The sequence below is a fragment of the Equus quagga genome, chromosome 13, assembly GCF_021613505.1.
Source record: "Equus quagga isolate Etosha38 chromosome 13, UCLA_HA_Equagga_1.0, whole genome shotgun sequence".
NCBI classification, from domain to species: Eukaryota; Metazoa; Chordata; class Mammalia; order Perissodactyla; family Equidae; genus Equus; species Equus quagga.
In genome coordinates this window covers 53,299,176-53,316,763 of record NC_060279.1, presented here as the reverse complement: position 1 = coordinate 53,316,763, position 17,588 = coordinate 53,299,176, and the positions used below count along the sequence as shown (strand labels likewise).

General features: G+C 55.0%; 1 protein-coding gene across 7 annotated transcripts in view; it reads right to left on the bottom strand.

Annotated features, from left to right (window-relative positions):
* NLRC5 (NLR family CARD domain containing 5) overlaps positions 1 to 17,588 on the bottom strand; it is a 90,792-nt gene that overhangs the window by 38,619 nt on the left and 34,585 nt on the right. For all 7 annotated transcript variants that reach the window (XR_006891516.1, XM_046681723.1, XM_046681726.1 and 4 more), the window contains 15 exons: positions 15,236 to 16,910; positions 14,051 to 14,134; positions 13,822 to 13,905; positions 12,372 to 12,455; positions 12,168 to 12,257; positions 10,996 to 11,055; positions 9,533 to 9,598; positions 8,950 to 9,033; positions 7,104 to 7,187; positions 6,078 to 6,167; positions 4,160 to 4,228; positions 3,284 to 3,352; positions 2,518 to 2,601; positions 2,050 to 2,133; positions 548 to 637 (listed from right to left, as the gene is read on the bottom strand). Coding sequence is in view for 6 of the 7 variants with exons in the window: in XM_046681723.1 (XP_046537679.1) it covers positions 548 to 637; positions 2,050 to 2,133; positions 2,518 to 2,601; positions 3,284 to 3,352; positions 4,160 to 4,228; positions 6,078 to 6,167; positions 7,104 to 7,187; positions 8,950 to 9,033; positions 9,533 to 9,598; positions 10,996 to 11,055; positions 12,168 to 12,257; positions 12,372 to 12,455; positions 13,822 to 13,905; positions 14,051 to 14,134; positions 15,236 to 16,910 (2,797 nt within the window). In the remaining variant the exon portion in view is untranslated. The remainder of the gene's footprint in view (positions 1 to 547; positions 638 to 2,049; positions 2,134 to 2,517; positions 2,602 to 3,283; positions 3,353 to 4,159; positions 4,229 to 6,077; positions 6,168 to 7,103; positions 7,188 to 8,949; positions 9,034 to 9,532; positions 9,599 to 10,995; positions 11,056 to 12,167; positions 12,258 to 12,371; positions 12,456 to 13,821; positions 13,906 to 14,050; positions 14,135 to 15,235; positions 16,911 to 17,588) is intronic.

Genomic DNA, 17,588 nt, shown 5'->3' with positions numbered 1-17,588 from the left:
CTGTGAGGGAAGGAAATGTTCTTATCCCCATTTTACAGATGAGAAAATTGAGGTCTGGAGAGGCTCAGGGACCTGCTCAAAGCTGCACGGCAGCTACGTGGGTGGCCTGGACTGAACCGGGTCTGTCTGCTGTCGCACCTCCTGCTCTTGGCAGGGGAAGGGGAGGAAAGGGCAGCCCTCGCCTGAAGCCGCACACGATCTGCAGGGCATGGCCCGGGGCTGGGGGGCTGGGCGCCTTCCCCTCTTTGTTCTCATCAGCTCCAGAGACCCCGCAGTGAAGGCTGGTCCCTGAGCACTCAGTGACCAACAGGGAGCTCCCCGATTTCTTCAAAGCTCCCCAGGACAATCCAGAGAGTGAGTAAGGGAGAGCTGATGGACTGTGTCCCATGGTGAATTTGGAGAAATGCGAGTGTCCTTGGGGCTATATTCATTCATTTGTCTGTTCATTCATTCGTTCAGCAGACACCCACCACGTGCTCACGAGACCCCATATCACACAAGGCTCTGAGGATGCTACAAGGTGAATGCGGCAGACGAGGGCACTCACGTGATGTCCAGGTGGAGAACCCACTGCACAGTAGAGAAGCACAGGGCCAAGCTGAACCCAGCGTCCGGGGATAAGCCGTTCTCACTGAGGCTGGAGAACCACAGGAGTGACGCTGACGGAGGTCACCAAGACTCAAAAACACCCTCTTGGTGGTCAGAGCACAGGGCAGGGGAGGGCCATCCCTGAGTCCAGATGATGGGACTCAGGCGGTCAGAGTGTCTCTTCTAACCCCTCATGGTAAAGACAAGGAAATTGAGGCCCAGAGAGCGGCAGGGTCTTGCCCAAGGTTACGAGATGCTGGGGACAGAGCTGAGACCAGAACTCAGTGGTTCCCTCCCAGAGCAAATCTGGGGAGTGCTTTGGGGCCACGGTTGTGCCTCAGTTTCCCCTCGATAAAGGAGAGGTGGTACCCAGTGAAAAATGAAAATACAGGGCCTCTTGTTCAAAAAGCAGGAACAGACGTTTTTCTCTCTTTCGTGGTCTTTATGTGCCATTTAGGGTCCCGCCCTCGGGCACATGAATACTGGTGGGTGAACACAGACTCCCCCAGGCCCTGGTCACACCCAGCCTTCACAGCGTTAAGCAGGTCACACGGGAATCTGCCCGAAGGCTCTAATCTGCATACAATTTGCCTGCAGCCCTGAGCTCTTCCTCCCCACCCAGGGCAGCTCTGAACCGGAGAGGCCACCTGCTCTCCTTCCTGGCATCTATCCCAGTAAAAGACTGTCTGAGCTGGAAGGGCCCTCAGGACACCGCACTCTTTCCAAGGTTGCAGCCCAAATCACACGCCACTCCCTCTATAGTTTGTGTGTTAACTGACTGGGAACCAGGGGCTCAGAGAGGTGATGTAACTTGCCGAAGGTCACACAGGGAAACTAGCACCTCCCCAGCACCAGCATCCTCCCCAGGGCTCCTCTCACTTTGGCTCATAAGACGGGAGAGGAGGAGGGGGGTTGTGGGAGCCCAGAACACAGGGGCCTTTTGGGGCCCAGGAACTCTGGTCTGCTGCAGGCAAAGTCTGGGGTTCCTGTACTCCTTCCAGGGGCCTCCCCTCTTGGCCCTGAGCACCCTGCTCGGGTGTCCTATCTAAGTACACGCCCTCCCTGCCCACCGGCCTGTGCCCCCTGGAACAGCCCCTCCTTGCACCCGGGGCCAGAAGGGCTGCCAGCCGCTGGTTAATCTGTCAATGTGTCCCAGCCATGCCTGCCCCACCCCAGGCGACCTGGCCTCCCAGAGACAGAGTGGAGAAGTGAGACCCGAAACCTGAAGCTGGATCACTGAGTCACAGAGGCCAGTCTCTATTTTAATGAGAATCACAGTATCAACTACGCTTTCCTGAGCACTGACTGCGTTTCAGGGGCTGGACCAGGCGACTGACACGTATTTTCTGATTTAATCTTCACGATAACCCCAGGAGGGAGTGAATGGGACACAGACCCCCTTCCCCCACACCCCCTCATCCTGACCAGGGCAAGCTCAGAGACTGCCCAGCGGCTACTCACTTCAAGGACTGCAGAGGGCCCAGCCCTGGGAGCAGCTGAGCCAGCTGGGCTGCACCTTCGTCCCCCAGAGCATTGCTTGATAAGCTGGGAGGGGCAAGGGGAGAGCGGGTTAGTGGGGGTCGGGGGCCAGACAGGAGCTTGTCTCTCCACCCTGGTCACTCAGTCACTCAGCTTCTCCTGAAACTGGGACAAGGCTCTGGGCTGCACTGGGTCAGCAGGGGTCTCCCCCAGGGTTCCCATCCCGAGGTTCCTGACCCCTGGGGGGTCAGGGATGGGCTTCAGAGGGTGTGCAATGTGGCGGGACCTGTATTTTAGGGGGAGGAGACACAAGCTTGACCAGCTTCCCTAAGGGGCTCCTGACTGCAGAGAAAGAACTGCTGATGGTTATCTTAAAGAACAAAACACAGCCCCACACGCCGACACACACTAACCGATGGCCCCCACCCCCGCCCACCTTCCCCGACTCACTCGAGGTGGCCCAGGTGGTGGCTTCCTTCCAGCGCCTTGCAGAGCAGCTCGAGGTGCTTGGCTTGTAAGCCACAGTGCGCCAGCCTGCGGAGGGCAGAACCGCAGCCCTGCAGCGCCCGCCCCGCTGAAGAGGCGAGACACACAGGCCGAGGAGGAGGCTGCAGGAGAGGGGCCGGGATGCATGGCGCACCCAGACAGAGGGACAGAGGGGGACCGACACACACCGCACGCATAAGATGTCACCCAGGCAGGGAAGAGCCAGAGACAAGCAGAGACCCAGAGAGAGAGGGAGACCAAGACGGAGAGACACAGAGACAGGAGAGAGGTTGAGACAGTGTCACAGGAGGACAGACAGACAAGGAGGGACACAGAAGAGAGAGGCCAGGAGGGTATCGATGGGAGCCCTGGGGGGGCTGAGTTAAGCCCCCAGGCCGAGGCCTGAGGCCCCAGGATCAGGACAGAAGGGGCTGCACGCCTCCCATTCTCTCCGTCCAGAATTCCTACCACCCATCAGCCGCTGGAGGTAGGGGGGCTAAAGGAAGTGGGGGACCCTGGGCCAGGGAAGGTGATCGAGGGGGCTGCCTCATGAGCACTGTCTGGGACGGGCCGGGCATGGGAGGTGGGAGGCAGGAAAGCCAGGCCAACTCCTGGGTACAGCAGGTGGTGTCCTCTGGGGAGCCCCTTGTCCAGGGGCTGGGGGCCAGGCTCTTTGAGGGGGAAGAGAAGAGGCTGGAACCACAGCCGAGGCCTGCAGCCATCACTGTACCTGATCCTTTGGGAGCGCAGGGGCAGCTCAGAGGGCGTCTGGGGCACGTGGCTGTCAGGAAACACAGCCCTGGAGGGACACACAGCACGGCCAGGCTGGGCAGATGCCTTGTCCATTGTCTCAAAGTCCATCCTCAGCCTCCCCTCCCAGCACTCCATCTCTATATGAGGCCTGGAGACAGCCAGACCCTGGTTCTGGCTTCTCGGCTCCCTGGCCGTGTGACCTGGGACAGATCACTTAAGCTTTCACTGGGAGGGTGTATGTGAATTGCCTTCATGTGGTGCTTGGTGCACAGTGAGTGCTCAATTAACCCTGGCTGTTACTCATTCATCTCGTCATCATAACCGTCAGTGCCTTCAGAGATGTCAGCCTCAGCTCCAAGCAAGCTTTCAACAGCTCAGACCCCACAGAAGAGGTTTTAGGCGGACACTGAGGAGCAGAGCTGAGTCTGCCCATGTGCTGGCCTGGGGCAATCTGGGAAGGAACCCTGGAGGAGGCAGACACACTTTAAAGGGTCCTTGTGCTAAAGGGAGGCAGAAGTTCTGACCAAAATCAGAACTACAGGCCAGATGCTCCTCTGGGTGTAGGTGGAAGGACCTCAATCTCTGAGTGGGGGAGGGCCCCACTCCCGCCCCAGGGTGCCGTCTGCATCCTGTATCCCAGGGCTCTCTGCAGGCCCCACTTGGGAAACGGGGAGGCATTTTGTCCTTCGACTCTCCCCTTTAGGGCTGCGTCCCCTGCCAAGCCTGCTGGCTCCCGGCACCTTCGTGAATCTGGCAAGGGCTCCTGGCGGCTGAGTGGCACTGTCCAGCTGTGGAGGTCGGGCTGGGGGTGGCCCTGGCCGAGGGCGGGCAGGGGATAGTGTTGGGGCCCTACCTCCTCTGCATCCCCGCCTGCTCCTCTGGCTCTGGGGCAAAGGTGAGGACCACGGTTTTGTGCAGCAGGCTGCGGAGAGAAGAGAGGAGGGTTATGGGATCCCTGTTGCTCCATGTCATTTTTCACCTGGCCTGGCGGCACCTCTAAGGTGCCACCCCCCCGCCTCTAGCTGCAGCCACTTCCTCCACCTCGACCCTGACTTCTTCTGAGCTTCTGGGGCCTGAAGTCTGTTTACCACAGAAATTTCGCAAACTTCTCAGCCTCATTTCCTGGCAAGTCTTTGAAAGAAGACTTCTGTTCTGCCTTCCCTCCGGTTGGGGCCTCAGGCTGAAACTCTCCTCCCTCTGCCCATTGGTGTTCCTTCTGCGCTCGGGCACCTGCGGCCGGGGGGACTCACCCCAATGGGGCGAGGTCACTACCAGCTGGGGACAGACGTTGGGAATCCACGACAGGCTGTGACTTACAGCCGGGCCTCCCTACCCTCAGCTTTGCAAACTGAACGTTATATGTATATTCCTCATGACAAAAGTCACACTTCTTCCCTGTGGCAAACTTAGAAAATATAGTAAAGTAAGAAGAAAATAAAGAAAAATCACCCACGCACCACATATCCACTGCCACTGATAACATTTTGGAGTGGGTCCTTCAAGGCTCTAGGGTTTTTTATTAATCGAAGTTAATGTTCTTTCTTTTTTTTTTTCCCTTAAAAAAATGGGATTAAAATTACAGATTCTCTTTTCAAAATTAGTTTTTCACGGGACAGATGAGGCAAACGTGACAAAAGGCTGATAATTACTGGTGGGAACTAGGGTGTTCATTTCACCATTCTCCCTATTGCTGAGTATGATTGAAAAGCTTTATTATAAAAATGATGAGTTAAAATTTCTAGGTTTACTTAATAAGCCACAGCCACCCCTCCACACTAAAGCTGCAGCTGTGTCACTGTTCCATCGAGTTCTCTTGGGAGGCAACTTGGTTTATTTAGCTAATATTGTATTAAACATTTAAGTTATTTCCATTTTTGCCTCTTGTAATCAATGCTGCGGTGAACATCCCTGCAGCTAACCGTGTTTGCACAATCACACTAACTGTGTTTGCACAATCACAGTGATTTCTTTAGTATAAAGTCCTAGAAGGGAATGGAGCGCCATTTGGAATGCCCAGGACCCTTGACTGAATCACTATATGCAGTGAACCAAGGCCTCCGACCCACCTTGTGGGTGAACCCGATCTCCCTTTCCTCCTTCCAGGGGGTTTAGAGCAGGGACCACCCTGCTCGGCTGAGCGCCCCTCTAGGGGGGGACTGTGTTGACATTAATTAGCATCTGACCTCAGCTCCCTAGACTGAATACTGGGACTTAGAGACACAAGCTTGGGCTCTGTCTTAGGTGGGGCTCCCCCGAAGCAGAGCCCGAGCCTGTGAGTGGAGTGGGGTCACGTGTCACTTGGTCACTTGTGCACGTGATGTATGGAGGAGTGCTCTCAGGAGACACCGGTGAGGGACTCAGGGGAGCAGAACAGAGCAGGTCTTCAGCCTGATCCCACAGGAAGCTCTGGAGAGTGAATGGCACCAAAAGTTTGTCCCACCTGGAGCAAGGGGGCCGGAGAGCTATACCTGTGCCTCGCTCACTGGCCACTCCTGGCCGGGGGGAAAGGGAGGGGTGTCCTCTCCAGGCATCCCTGGCTCCTACCATCCCAGGGCAGAAGTATAAGCTGTGAGCGGCCAGCACGCACAGCATGTAGGGACAGGCACCCCAGATGTACAGGGGGTCTGGGCAGGGCACCAGCAGCTCTTCTCCAGGTCCTGAAGGCCTGGGGCCAGAAAGGAGTCCGAGGACTTTGAGAGACTGATGGGAGAGCCCGTGAGCTCCAGGCTGGAGGCGGGAGTGGGGGGTGCTGGTCCACAGAGAGTTCCCACCTGATGTGCAGCTCTGCCAGGGTCCGGCACGTGCTCGCTGCACCCAGCACGCGGTACAGCCCGGCCATAGAGAGCCCATTGTCGCTGAGGCTGTGGAGAGCACGAGGGAGACAGCCGTCAGCAGGCAGCTGAAGCCCAGACAGCTCCAGCCCCTGCCCCTGGCCCAGCAGCTTGCTGGCTGTCACTCTTGGGAGGCCCTGGGTCCTTAATCCTCAAAGGATCTGGCCCATGTGGATGAGCCGAGACGCACGACCCCCTCCCCTACTCAGAGAACAAAGTTCTCCAGCTGGAGCGATGGGAACTGACGATTCACTGTTTTTGCCTCTCTGAGCCTCAGTTTCCTAGTAAGTAAAATAATCACATTTTAATCCCGTTTTACAAATGGGGAAACTGAGGCCCAGAGACATGAAATTACTTTCCCAGGGTCACAAAGTGACTAAGTGACAGAGCCAGGATTTAAATCCGAAACACTGTTACCCAACCTCACTGCTCCCCCACCCCAACCCACACTTGATGCTCAGACCCTAACTCACCCCTAAAACCCCAGCCCCACCCACGCCATGCAACATCGCAACACACCCAACAGCCTTTCTCTCTTTCCATCCCACCACCCCGACAACCCACCCCTTCCCCCAGCACTGTACCCCCACCCTAACACACCGCTTCCCACCCCAAAATCCCAACCCAACACCCCAGCACCCGTCCACACAATACCCTGATGCTTTTCCAATGCAGCTCCCCACTGCACCCCATCCAGGGCTGTTGTGAGGACAAACTGGGACACTAGCTATTGAGGTACAGTGGACACATTCTACACACGCAAGGAGTTTTCACACTTGGAGCTAAGTGGCTCATGCCAGAGGCGGAAGCAGGGCATGGTCGAACCACTCCAATTTTGCTGGAACTGGGATGGCCGGTAGAGCAGCACCATTTCTGGTGACCGTGGGCATGGGGACCAGGGGTGGCAGGGACCAGCTGGGGCTCCAGGACCCTCCCCGCTACCCGATAGTGGGGTGGGCAACTCACTCCAGCTTCCTGGTGATGTGGAGCTGGGGCACGGCCTCTGCCATCAGTCTGCAGCCCTCATCTTCCAGCTGGTTCCCTGAGAGGCTGAGAGAGAGGCCCAATGCCCCGTGCTGCTAGGGTGGGCCCCCTCAACCTCGGCACTCACGCGGTCCCCCACCGCCCCCAGTCAAAGCATCAATCCAATAGATGAACCTTAGTAATAACAGCAAACACTGAAAGACGGCATCCTACACGCCTGGCGCTGTCCTAGGCGCCTCTACACTTACTGGATATTTAATCCTCATGAGAACTCTACTTCCTAGAGTTGTTATGGTACTATTATCAGTTGTTAGGCACTATTGTTATCCTCATCTTACTGATGAGCCAACTGAGGTAGAGTGGTTAGACCACTTGCTCAAAGGAGGACCTGGGACTTGAACCCAGGCAGCCTGACTTCAAGGCCCCCACTTTCAACTGTTTCTTTATGCTGTAACATACATAATCGCTTCCTGTGATAAACTCCATGATTATAGGGGCATCTGATCTGGTCTGGGGGTCAGGGAAGTCTTCCTTGATGTTGGCGCTACTTGCTGGAAACACTAGGAGTTCAATAGGTAAGGGGTATGAAAGAGAAGGGGGAAGAGTGTTCCTGACAGTAGGAATAGCACATTCAAAGGCCCTGTGGCATAGCACATTTGAGAACCCGAAAGGGTCTAGCATGTCTGGATCAAAGATTGAGTGGGAGGACGGGGTCAGATGGGGCTCTGCGGTTAGGGGTGGGGCTCTGGATCACACAGGATTTTAGGATTTGGGCTTTATCTTGAGCAGTGGGAAGGAGTGAAGGAGGCAGGCAGCAGTGAAATGCATTTCACTCTCTGCCAGGTGGAGGTGGCCAGGGTGGAAGCAGGGGACCCAGTGAGGAGGCGGATGGGATCATTCAAGTGAGAGATGTAAATGGTCTGGACTAGGGAGTTGAAATGAAAAGAGGATGGAGAAAAGAGGATGGTTTTGAGAGTGATGTAGCAGGCTAGTTGACTCAGGATGGACTGGCTATTGGGGGAGGTCAAGGGAGCTGAGAAGTGTCTGGGCTACGTAACCAGGTGGGTGACAGGGCCTTACTTCAGGTGAGAGCACTGGGGGAGGGGCAGGCTCAGTGGTGGCAAGTAGGTGGAAGCACGAGTTTGGTAAAACCACCTTCTAATCCTGTCTTGGTTCTCCCAATGGCACAAGGTCAAGGCTCAAGTTTTGGTCACCAACGCAGGCCTCACCCCATCCATCTCACCCTGGGGTGGGTCATTCATCTTACAACACATTATGGCACTCCATCACTCCACCTTCGTACCCATTTGATTTCCTGGAATGGTCCTGGCAGGGGTCCCCTCCTGGTGACATGGCAGGACCTCCACCAATCCCCAAGCCCTCCTCTCAAAGGCCCCGCCCAGGAGCTGGGCATCATGGGAATTTCTCCAGCCCCAAAATAGGTCTTCTCACTCTATTCTGGGAGGAAGACAGAGGGTGAGGGGACCCCGAGGGCTGTGGTTTGGAAGACAGACCTGGGTGTGGTGGGATTTCTGCTTTGCAGATCTCAAGGAGAGTGATTATGAGGCTGAGGCTGGGAGTCAGACTGTCTGAGCTTGAACCCTGGCCTGGACTCTTCCTAGCTGTGTGACATTGAGAAAACTTGCCTTTCTGTGGCTTAATTTATACATGATAAGATGTATGTAAAGGCACCTGGCACAGGGCAAGTGTTAAACAGTGGTGGCTGTTACAATGATCTAATTCCCCCAAATTCTTAATGAGGCAGCATGTCCTTGCTATACTGCCCTCCTCTCCTGTCTCCTGCCCCAGCGCTTTCCACAATACTCACTCCACTTCGTCCAGGTGGGGGCCTTTCCGGAGCTGGGCTAAGAGCATCTCCACCTCATGGACCCCAAGCTGACACTCCTGTAGCCTGGGGTGGGGGTGGAGACAGAGGGGTTTAGGGCAAGAAGCTACACCATGCCTCCTCGAGCTCCGAATGCCATCACCAGGTGTGGGAGCTGGGGAGCCAGGAGGCCGACACACCAGGAATCCAATCCTAGCCCCACTTCTCAGTAGCTGAGCGATCTTGGGGATGGCACTTAACCCATCTGAGACTCAATTTCCTCCTCTGTCAAATGGGAATAACAATGTGTATTCTGCAGGGCTTTCAAAAGAATTACAATGAGGTAATGGATTATAATAGACCACAGCGCCCAGCATACAGCAAAGGTCCATTAAATTGTAGCTATTATTGTTGTCGTTATGACAGATGCTCCTTGTTTGGGCCAGGATGGGTTACTCATGTCCTTTCCTTGCTCCATGTCTGCTTTTCCCTTTATCCTCCCCAACCGTGCTATGCCTTCCCTGGGAAGGGACCCTCCCCCCATATCACATCCCTCCCCTTAAGGTAATGGATCCCACTGAGGTACCTGAGTGTCAGGCTTCTGCTCTGAGCCTCTTTCCTTGAGCTGGCACTTTCCTGTAGGTCTGGGGCTCTGGTAAGAACAAATCCAACATTGGCCTGGGCTCAGGGTCCAAGGTCTAATGGACCAAGCCTCTTCCCTTGCCTTCTAGGGGCTGAAGACCCTGTAGCAGGACCCACAGTGAATGTGTAACAAAGATGGTTGCTTGGAGGTGCTGAAGGTGCTATTCAGCAAAGCAGCAGGAGCAAAATGTTTGAGGTCAAATGGAACCTTTATTCAAATTCTGGCTCTGCCATATACAGCTGGGCATATGCAGCCTTGGGCAAGTCGCTTCACCCATCTGAGCTGCCATTTTCTCTTCTCTAAAATGGGATGACAATATCTAACACCTAGAGTGATTGAAAGATTGAATGAGATGATGTATGGCCAAGTGCCCAGCATAGGCACAAGATTGAAGCTTAGTAAAAAGGAGCTGTTATTGTCTAAGACGTGATGGTCTCCATTTGTAGATGTACGTAGACCCAGATGTACATGTATGGTTCCGAAGGCCAGGAGCATGGACTGTATGTGGGCCCAGTCCACGGGAAGCCATGGCACCTCCAGGCTGTCTTCCACAGGGCCAGGGGAGGGCTGGGGGCTGCAGGGAGCTGGGACATTATGAGCCGGGTTTCCACAAACTTCTAGATCAGTGCTGTCCAACAGGACTTTCTGCAGTGACAGAAATGTTTTCTATCTGTGCCATCCACTATGGGAACCGCTAGCCACCCATGGACATTGAGCACTTGAAATGTGGCTAATGTGACTGATGAGCTAAAATGTTCATTTTACTTAATTTTAATTAATATAAATTTAAATAGCCACATGTGGCTAGTGGCTACCATGTTGGGCACTGCAGCTCTAGACAGTCGGAAGGGAAAAAGACGTTGGTCTTACTAGATCCTGGTGCAGGTGAAGAAACTGAGGCTCAGAGCAGGGAAAGGACTGTGTCCATCTGGGACTGGCCAAGCTGGAATCCACGCACAGCTTGAACAGCCATCATTTGAGTGCCAACTGGATGCCAGCAGTGTTCTAAGCACTTCAAATGTATTAATTCACTTAATTCTCAGAACAACTCTAAGATGTAGGTACCATAATTGCCTTCCCCTTTTCTTAGTTATAAGAGCTTTCCTTGCGTACTAATGCCAATCTTACAGTATCTTCATGGCCTCCCTAAGGGTCTGACTCACTCTCAAACTTCTGGGGATGTTCCCTCACCATGGGAGCCAGATGTGGTCCAGAGATGCTAGAAGAAGCTAAAGTCCTTTGCCAACTCTGAGAAGTAAGTCATCTCTCAGGGCAGCAGTAGCAAGAAGAATCCCCACATTCTAGCTCTTTCTAAGGTCTCTTGGCCACCTTTCCCCACAACTGCCCGAGGCCAGATCACTTCTCAGGCTGAGCCCAGCTTCACCTCCACCCCCTCAGTTTCTTACCCTGGTAGCTCTGCAGCTGTCTCTGCAGGTGGGGAGAGAAGGAAGATGAGGTCCGCCTTCCTGCAGGGTCAGACACCAAGCCATGAAACCCATGGACTGGAAACCAGCACATCACCTCCTACCTGTGCATCCCTTGCTGCCCCCAAAATCCAGAGAAAGCTGATTTTGTAATTGACAGAGAAAAAACAGAATGGGCAAAAGTGCTCCAAATCAGATATGTCCAGAATTGTGATTATGTCATTGCTTGATGAATCCTCAGTGTTTTAAAAAGTCAGGAAAAGGGGCCAGCCCCATGGCGGAGTGGCTAAGTTCGCATGCTCCGCTTCAGTGGCCCAGGGTTTCGCTGGTTCGGATCCTGAGCACAGACATGGCACTGCTCGTCAGGCCACGCTGAGGCAGCATCCCACATGCCACAACTAGAAGGACCCACAACTAAAAAATATACAACTATGTACTGGGGGGATTTGGGAAGAAAAAGCAGAAAAAAAGTCAAGAAAACAATTTTTACAAGGAAGATAATAAAAATTAGGAATGCTGAGAGTTTTTATAAGAGTCATAGCATTTTAGGATTAAGAGGCACTGCGCTTAACCTACCCAGGGATCCAAACAAGCAATGCTGGTTCAGCACCATGGAGAGCAACACGCGGCTAAGGACTCCGGCTCTGCCTGTCCTTCTTGGATTTGTTGATTCATTCCCTCATCTATCCACCAACCCATCCACTCATCTTTCTTTCTTTCTTTCTTTTTTTTTAAGGTTTTATTTTTCCTTTTTCTCTCCAAAGCCCCCTGGTACATAGCTATATATTTTTAGTTGTGGGTCCTTCTAGTTGTGGCATGTGGGACACCGACTCAGCATGGCTTGATAAGCGGTGCCATGTCCACGCCCAGGATCCGAACTGCATAAACCCTGGGCCACTGAAGTGGAGCACGTGAACTTAACCGCTTGGTCATGGGGCCGACCCCCGAATCCATCCATCTTTCTATTCATTCACTATTTATTGAGTACCAGGTGCCAGGCCTGAACTAGGCTCTGGAGACACCAATGTGAGTAAAACAGACCCAGGCATGCACACGTGGGTCTTACAGACTAGTGGCCTCCTTTTCCCATCCTCCACCCTCCCTTCCCCCTTTCTCAAGACCCTGAAGACTAGGCTCCCACCCTTTCTACTTACGTGACCTGTAGCATCCTGACGGTAGGGCACGTGACTGCCACCTCTGTCAAGCGGAGTAGGGTCCAGTCGGAGACATGGTTGCGGCTCAGGCTGCACAGTGGTGGCAAAGGTGTCAGGAGTGAGTCCCCTATCCCAAGGGCCCCAGACCTGTACTCTCAAAGGGAGGAGGATGGCTTGGGCAGGGGTGGCAGAAAGACTGCTTACTCAAGCTTCCGGAGGTGCGTCAGGTGAGGGAGTATCTTCACGATGCTCAGCACCTCCTGGTCCTTAAGCTGGTTGTCCTGAAAGCTGCAGGGAGATCGAAGCCCGGTCCCTTAGCCCTGGGGATGGGGCACTTGGAAGCCCCAGTTGGCAGGTAACAGGCCACCCTTATGTGGGAAACACAAGACAGGGGCCGGGAACAAGTTGGTGACCTGCTCCATGGTATCTAGCAGGTGCACCTAGGAGGAAAAGCCCTTTATTGGACTCACTTCTGTCCCTATTCAGTCCCTATGGGGGAGTTTCTGCCTGGTGGCCCATGGGATCCAGAGGATGGCCTGTGAAGGTCTCATGAGGTGAGATGAGCAGACCCTGCACCCTGCTCTCAAGGCTATGTCTGGGATGTGCCTGAGGCTCCCAGGTGATGAGCAGAGTCTAGAACAGGATGCAGGAGATGCTGCTTCTAGCCTCAGCTCTGGCCCTGACTCATCCAGAGCCCTAGGCCAAGCACATTCCTTTCTGACCCCACGTTCCCCACCTGTCAAATGGGGTCCACAGCCCAGCACTGCCTGGGTTCCTAGTTGCAGGGACAGAAGAACTAAAGAGCGTGAGGGTGCCTTTGTGCATGACCACTTGGGTCAGGCCAAAGGTTTGGAAATATTGAACTGGTTGACATTTACTTTTCTTTCCTGATCAGCAAGAGTGAACTTAATATTTTTTCCCATCACCCAGAGTGATCACGCAAAAAGACACCAAGTGGAGGAGGAGAGAGGAGAGCTGTGGTCCCGCTAATGCTCCACTCAGCAAGCGGCGCACCCGTGCGCTGTGCTGCATCTGCCTGGACGAAGTGGTGCCTTTTCTAAGTTTCATAAAGGGGCCATATGAACTAGCAGCAGTTCTGCCAGTGAGCTGCTGAGGAGGCTGCCACTTTCTCAGGCCACTCATCACAGACACAGGGCAGGAGTATGTTTGTGCCTATGTGCTTAGATGTGTATGTGGATCTAAGTGTGCATGCATGTGTGTGCTGCACATGTGCACACCTATGAATGTGCATGCATGTGGGGCATATACTTAAGTGAACTGGCAAGTGTGTGTATACACATGTGCACAAATGTGGAGGAATGTGTGCTTCATGCATATATGTGTACCCACAGTGCCTGACAACTGCCTACACACTGCCATCCCTTCTCTTGGGGTCACAGAAAGAGTGGAGGGAACCTCAAAAGTCAAGCTCTTTCAAGAGGCCCCAAAATGTGAGATGAGAGAAGCACTGCTCTGGGGTCTCTGAGAGCCTTGTGTTTGGATCCAGCCCACCCAGTTCTTGGACTGATGCCTCCCCTCTCTGGGTCTCAGTCTGGCCAGACCCTGATGGAATCAAACTTGTTGACAGGGGGACCCTGGGACCTGGGCAGTGACTCTTGCCCCTGGCCAGGGTACCCTCCTGGAGATCACTCACCTGACCTCTTCCAGCTGTGGACAGAGGAACAAAGCCTGCACCACGTGGCTGATGCCTCGGGCAGTGATCTTACTTCCCGCTAACCTACAAGTAAGCAAAGACGGTGAAGAAGGATGCCAGTGGGAAAGGGGGCGGGCCAGGAATCTGCCCCTCGTAGGGTTGAGGGGAGGGAGGAGAGTTCCAGGCATCCCAGGCTGAGGGTCCCTCTCGGTCCCAAGCCCTGGCTCACCCCAGCTTCTTCAGGCTCCCCATTGTTGGCAGGCTCCTGGAGAGGGCTTCTGCAAAGGCATCCCCACACTTCCTGCTCTTAAAGCTGCCACAGGAAGAGGCAAGGTGGCAGAGGATCAATGCTGGTCATCACCCACCCCCTCCTCCAACAGATGGAACTTAATACAGTAATGCTAATAGTAGGAGTAGTAATTGTTGTAGTAGTAACAAATACATATTATGCCAGAGGCTGCTAATTGTCCACCAAAACCCATTCTCCACTTACATAGCTATAGCCGGGAGTATGGTTTCCCAGCCAGAGACAGCATTTCCCAGCCTCCCTTGCAGCTCAGTGCAGCCACATGACCATGTTCTCATCACTGGAATGTTCTCACCACAGGAATGAGTGGAAGGGATGTGCCCTATTTCCAAGCCTGAGCTTTAACATTGGGTGCATCTAACCCATGCTCTCTCTTTCCGTTCCCCCAAGCCAGAGCACAGATGTACCCACGACGCAGCTTTGATCATGCAGATCAAGATGCCCAAGGAGATGATGGAGCAACAATGGAAGGGACCTGGGTCCCTGCCCGACCACATGGAACTGAGTCATCCCACTGACCTGGACCATCTACCTCTAAGTCTTCCATGAGAGTGAAAAAAAGCGCTACATTATTTAATCCACTGCACTGGGGCGGGGGGGGGAGGCTTTGTCACTACAGCCTAGCCTTTTCTCTAGCTATTACACACATCAAACCTTTACTGTGTGCCAGGAACTATACTAAGAAGTGTTTTTTATGCATTATCTCAGTTCATTCTCACAACAACCCCATGAAGTAGGTATGATTATTGATTCATTTTAGGGATGAAGAAACTCAGGCTGAGAAGTTTAATGACCTGTCCAAAGTCAGACAGTCTCTAGCAGCACAGCCTGGATCAGAGGCTCTGGCCCATGACCGAGAGAGAGAGAAAGAGCGTCCAGAAACTGCAACAAGAGGAGATCCAACTGGACCTCAGAGATCCTGGCGAGGCATGAAGCTTCCTCACTGTGTCACAGGCTAAGGGGCAATGAGGGCCTGTCTGTTCTGATACTCAAGACGCTGACCCCATTTCCCTCAGCAAGAGGCTGCTAGACTGGTTGGCCTCCACTCTCCCAAAAGCCCAGTTCCCTCCCAGGTCCTCCCTAGTCCTCCCCTGCCCTTGCTCTCACCTGAGACTCTCTACCTGCCCACAGCTTGCCAGAGCCTCAGGGCAGGAGGGCTCCAGGGGGCAGCCCTCAAAATTCAAGTGGACAGGAGCATCCCTGTGCCCCAGGATGTTGGTCACAGCAGCCAGGTCAGCGTGGGTCAGTGGGAAGTTGTGGAACTGCAGTTGATAGGGGAGACTCTGGGCCACCAGGCCGGCCAGCTCAGACTCCTGTGTCTCGCTCACACAGTGACACAGCTCTACCACCTTCGGCCCCGTGAGCCTGCGGGTGGCCAACTTCCTCAATGCCTGCGCGACCGCAGCCTGCTTGGCACTCACCCACACCTCGTCTCGCTGTGCCAGCTGGCTGAGGAAGTGGCGGCAGGCACAGGATGCCAGGCCCGACAGGAAGGCGGGAAGGTGGTCTGAGAGGCCCAGTCGAGCTTTGGTCCGCAGCACCCAGCGAGAATTCAGGGTGACATGGCGGGCGAGTGCATCTTGGTCCACCTCGGGGCTGGCCATCAGGTGCAGGGCAGCAAAAAACTCCTGCAGGCTGAGGTAGGGGAAAGCATAGCCTGTCTCCTGGCGCCCAGGGCTGATGCAGATGCAGAAGGAGATCAGCAGGCCGTGGGCAGCCCCAAAGGCCAACGTGGCTGGAGGGATGTCTCTGGCAGAGAAGATAACCTTCCCGGTCTCCAGGCCACTCAGGGCCACCTCACAGAGACCCATCAGGGAATTGTCAGGCAGGTACCCACGGGGCCTGAGGGCGAGCATCATCTGCACATAGGTCTGAGTCATGGTGGGGAGGAGGGCGGCAGACTGGCCTGGGGAGCTGCCTGGGAGCAGATGGTGGAGGCAGACGCAGGTGACACGGCACAGTGCAGGCACCGCACACAAGCTCCGGAGACGTCTGTTTGCCCGTAACTCTGCCAGGGCAGCCTCCTGCGACGGCAGGTCGCTGAAGAAGCGGCCCACGAACTCCTCCACCCGTGGCCTGTCAAAACCCCACATGTGGACAGTGGCCGCCTCCGTGGGCACACAGGCGGGCAGCTTCCCTGGACGTGAGGTGGCCATTACCCAGCAGCCGGGCAGGAGGGTCCCACGGCAGAGGTCAGAGAAGAGGGTGAGGGCTGGACCTAGGGCCTCAGGATCTACAGTCTCTCCGCTGGAACAGGGCTGGAGGGCCTCGTCCAGCCCATCAAAGATCAGCAGGACCCCATTAGCATTGTCCTCCAGGTACTCAAAGACGGCGTCAGGGCCCTCCTCGGGGCTCAGGTACAGATCAAAAAGGAGCTGAGGCAGCGTCAGGACACTTGTGATCAGGTTGAGCTGGCGGAATTCAAAAAGGAACAGGGCCTGGAAGCGGTCCAGCTGGCCGTCGGCCCACTTCTGGCAGAGCCAGTGGGCCAGTGTGGTCTTGCCCATGCCTGCCTTCCCCAGGAGCACCCTCACCCTGGGACCCTTGTCAGCCCTGGTGTTGAGGAGGTCCAGGATGCTCACGTCGGTGCCATCTTCTGCCTTGGGGTCCCCCATAAGGGCCCCCTCCTGAGTGCTGAAGGGCGCCGTGGCTCGGCTCCACTGCAGGACTGGGGGGACGTAGGCCTGGGGGAAGGCAAGCGGCTGCCCCGGCCCCAGGATCCTGCCGCCGTAGCGCTGCTGGGCAGAACTCCTCAGCAGCTTCAGGTACCTCTTGGCCAACTCTGCAGGGGGCAGGGAGACGGCGTGAGGGCAGAAGGCCTCCCCGCACCCACATCCCCTCCCCTCAGAGTCGGCTGTTGGGAGCCAGTAGCCTCAGCTGTGTATGTACAGGACGCAGTGATGGCAAGAGCACACAGGGCCTCTCGTGTCACCCAAATTCCTCGAAAGAGTTGGTTCTACAGCAGCACAGGCTCTGGCAGCCATTTAAACAGAGGGTTATGAATGGGGACGTGTGGATCATGGCTTGATTTGTTTTGCAACAACTGAACTGGTGTCAAGTTTTCAGTCTGATGGGGGAGGGGAAGGAGGCACCTCCTTTGCAACGTCTCAGTGGAACAACCTCTTGCTGTGATGTCTGAGTGACCTGTGCCCCTCCCCAATGTTTCAGTCCTGCAATGCCCAGGGGTGAGCAACAACCTGCAGGCCCAGGTACTAACCCATCAGAACTGCAGGAGCTGGGCCCCTACAGGCCCAGGCATGGGCTTCTTAATTGCTGGGTCATTGGGAGATGCTGAGTGGCCCAGGGGAAGGACTGGGGCCACTCTGGGAGCCTACACTGCGGGTACTGGGGTAGTGGCCTATGTTATAGAGATGTGAATCGTCTGACCATGGGTGGATCCTCTGGCTATGCCCACGGGGCTTGGGTTTCCCAGCTGGTGGGAGAGATGGTTGAGAACAAG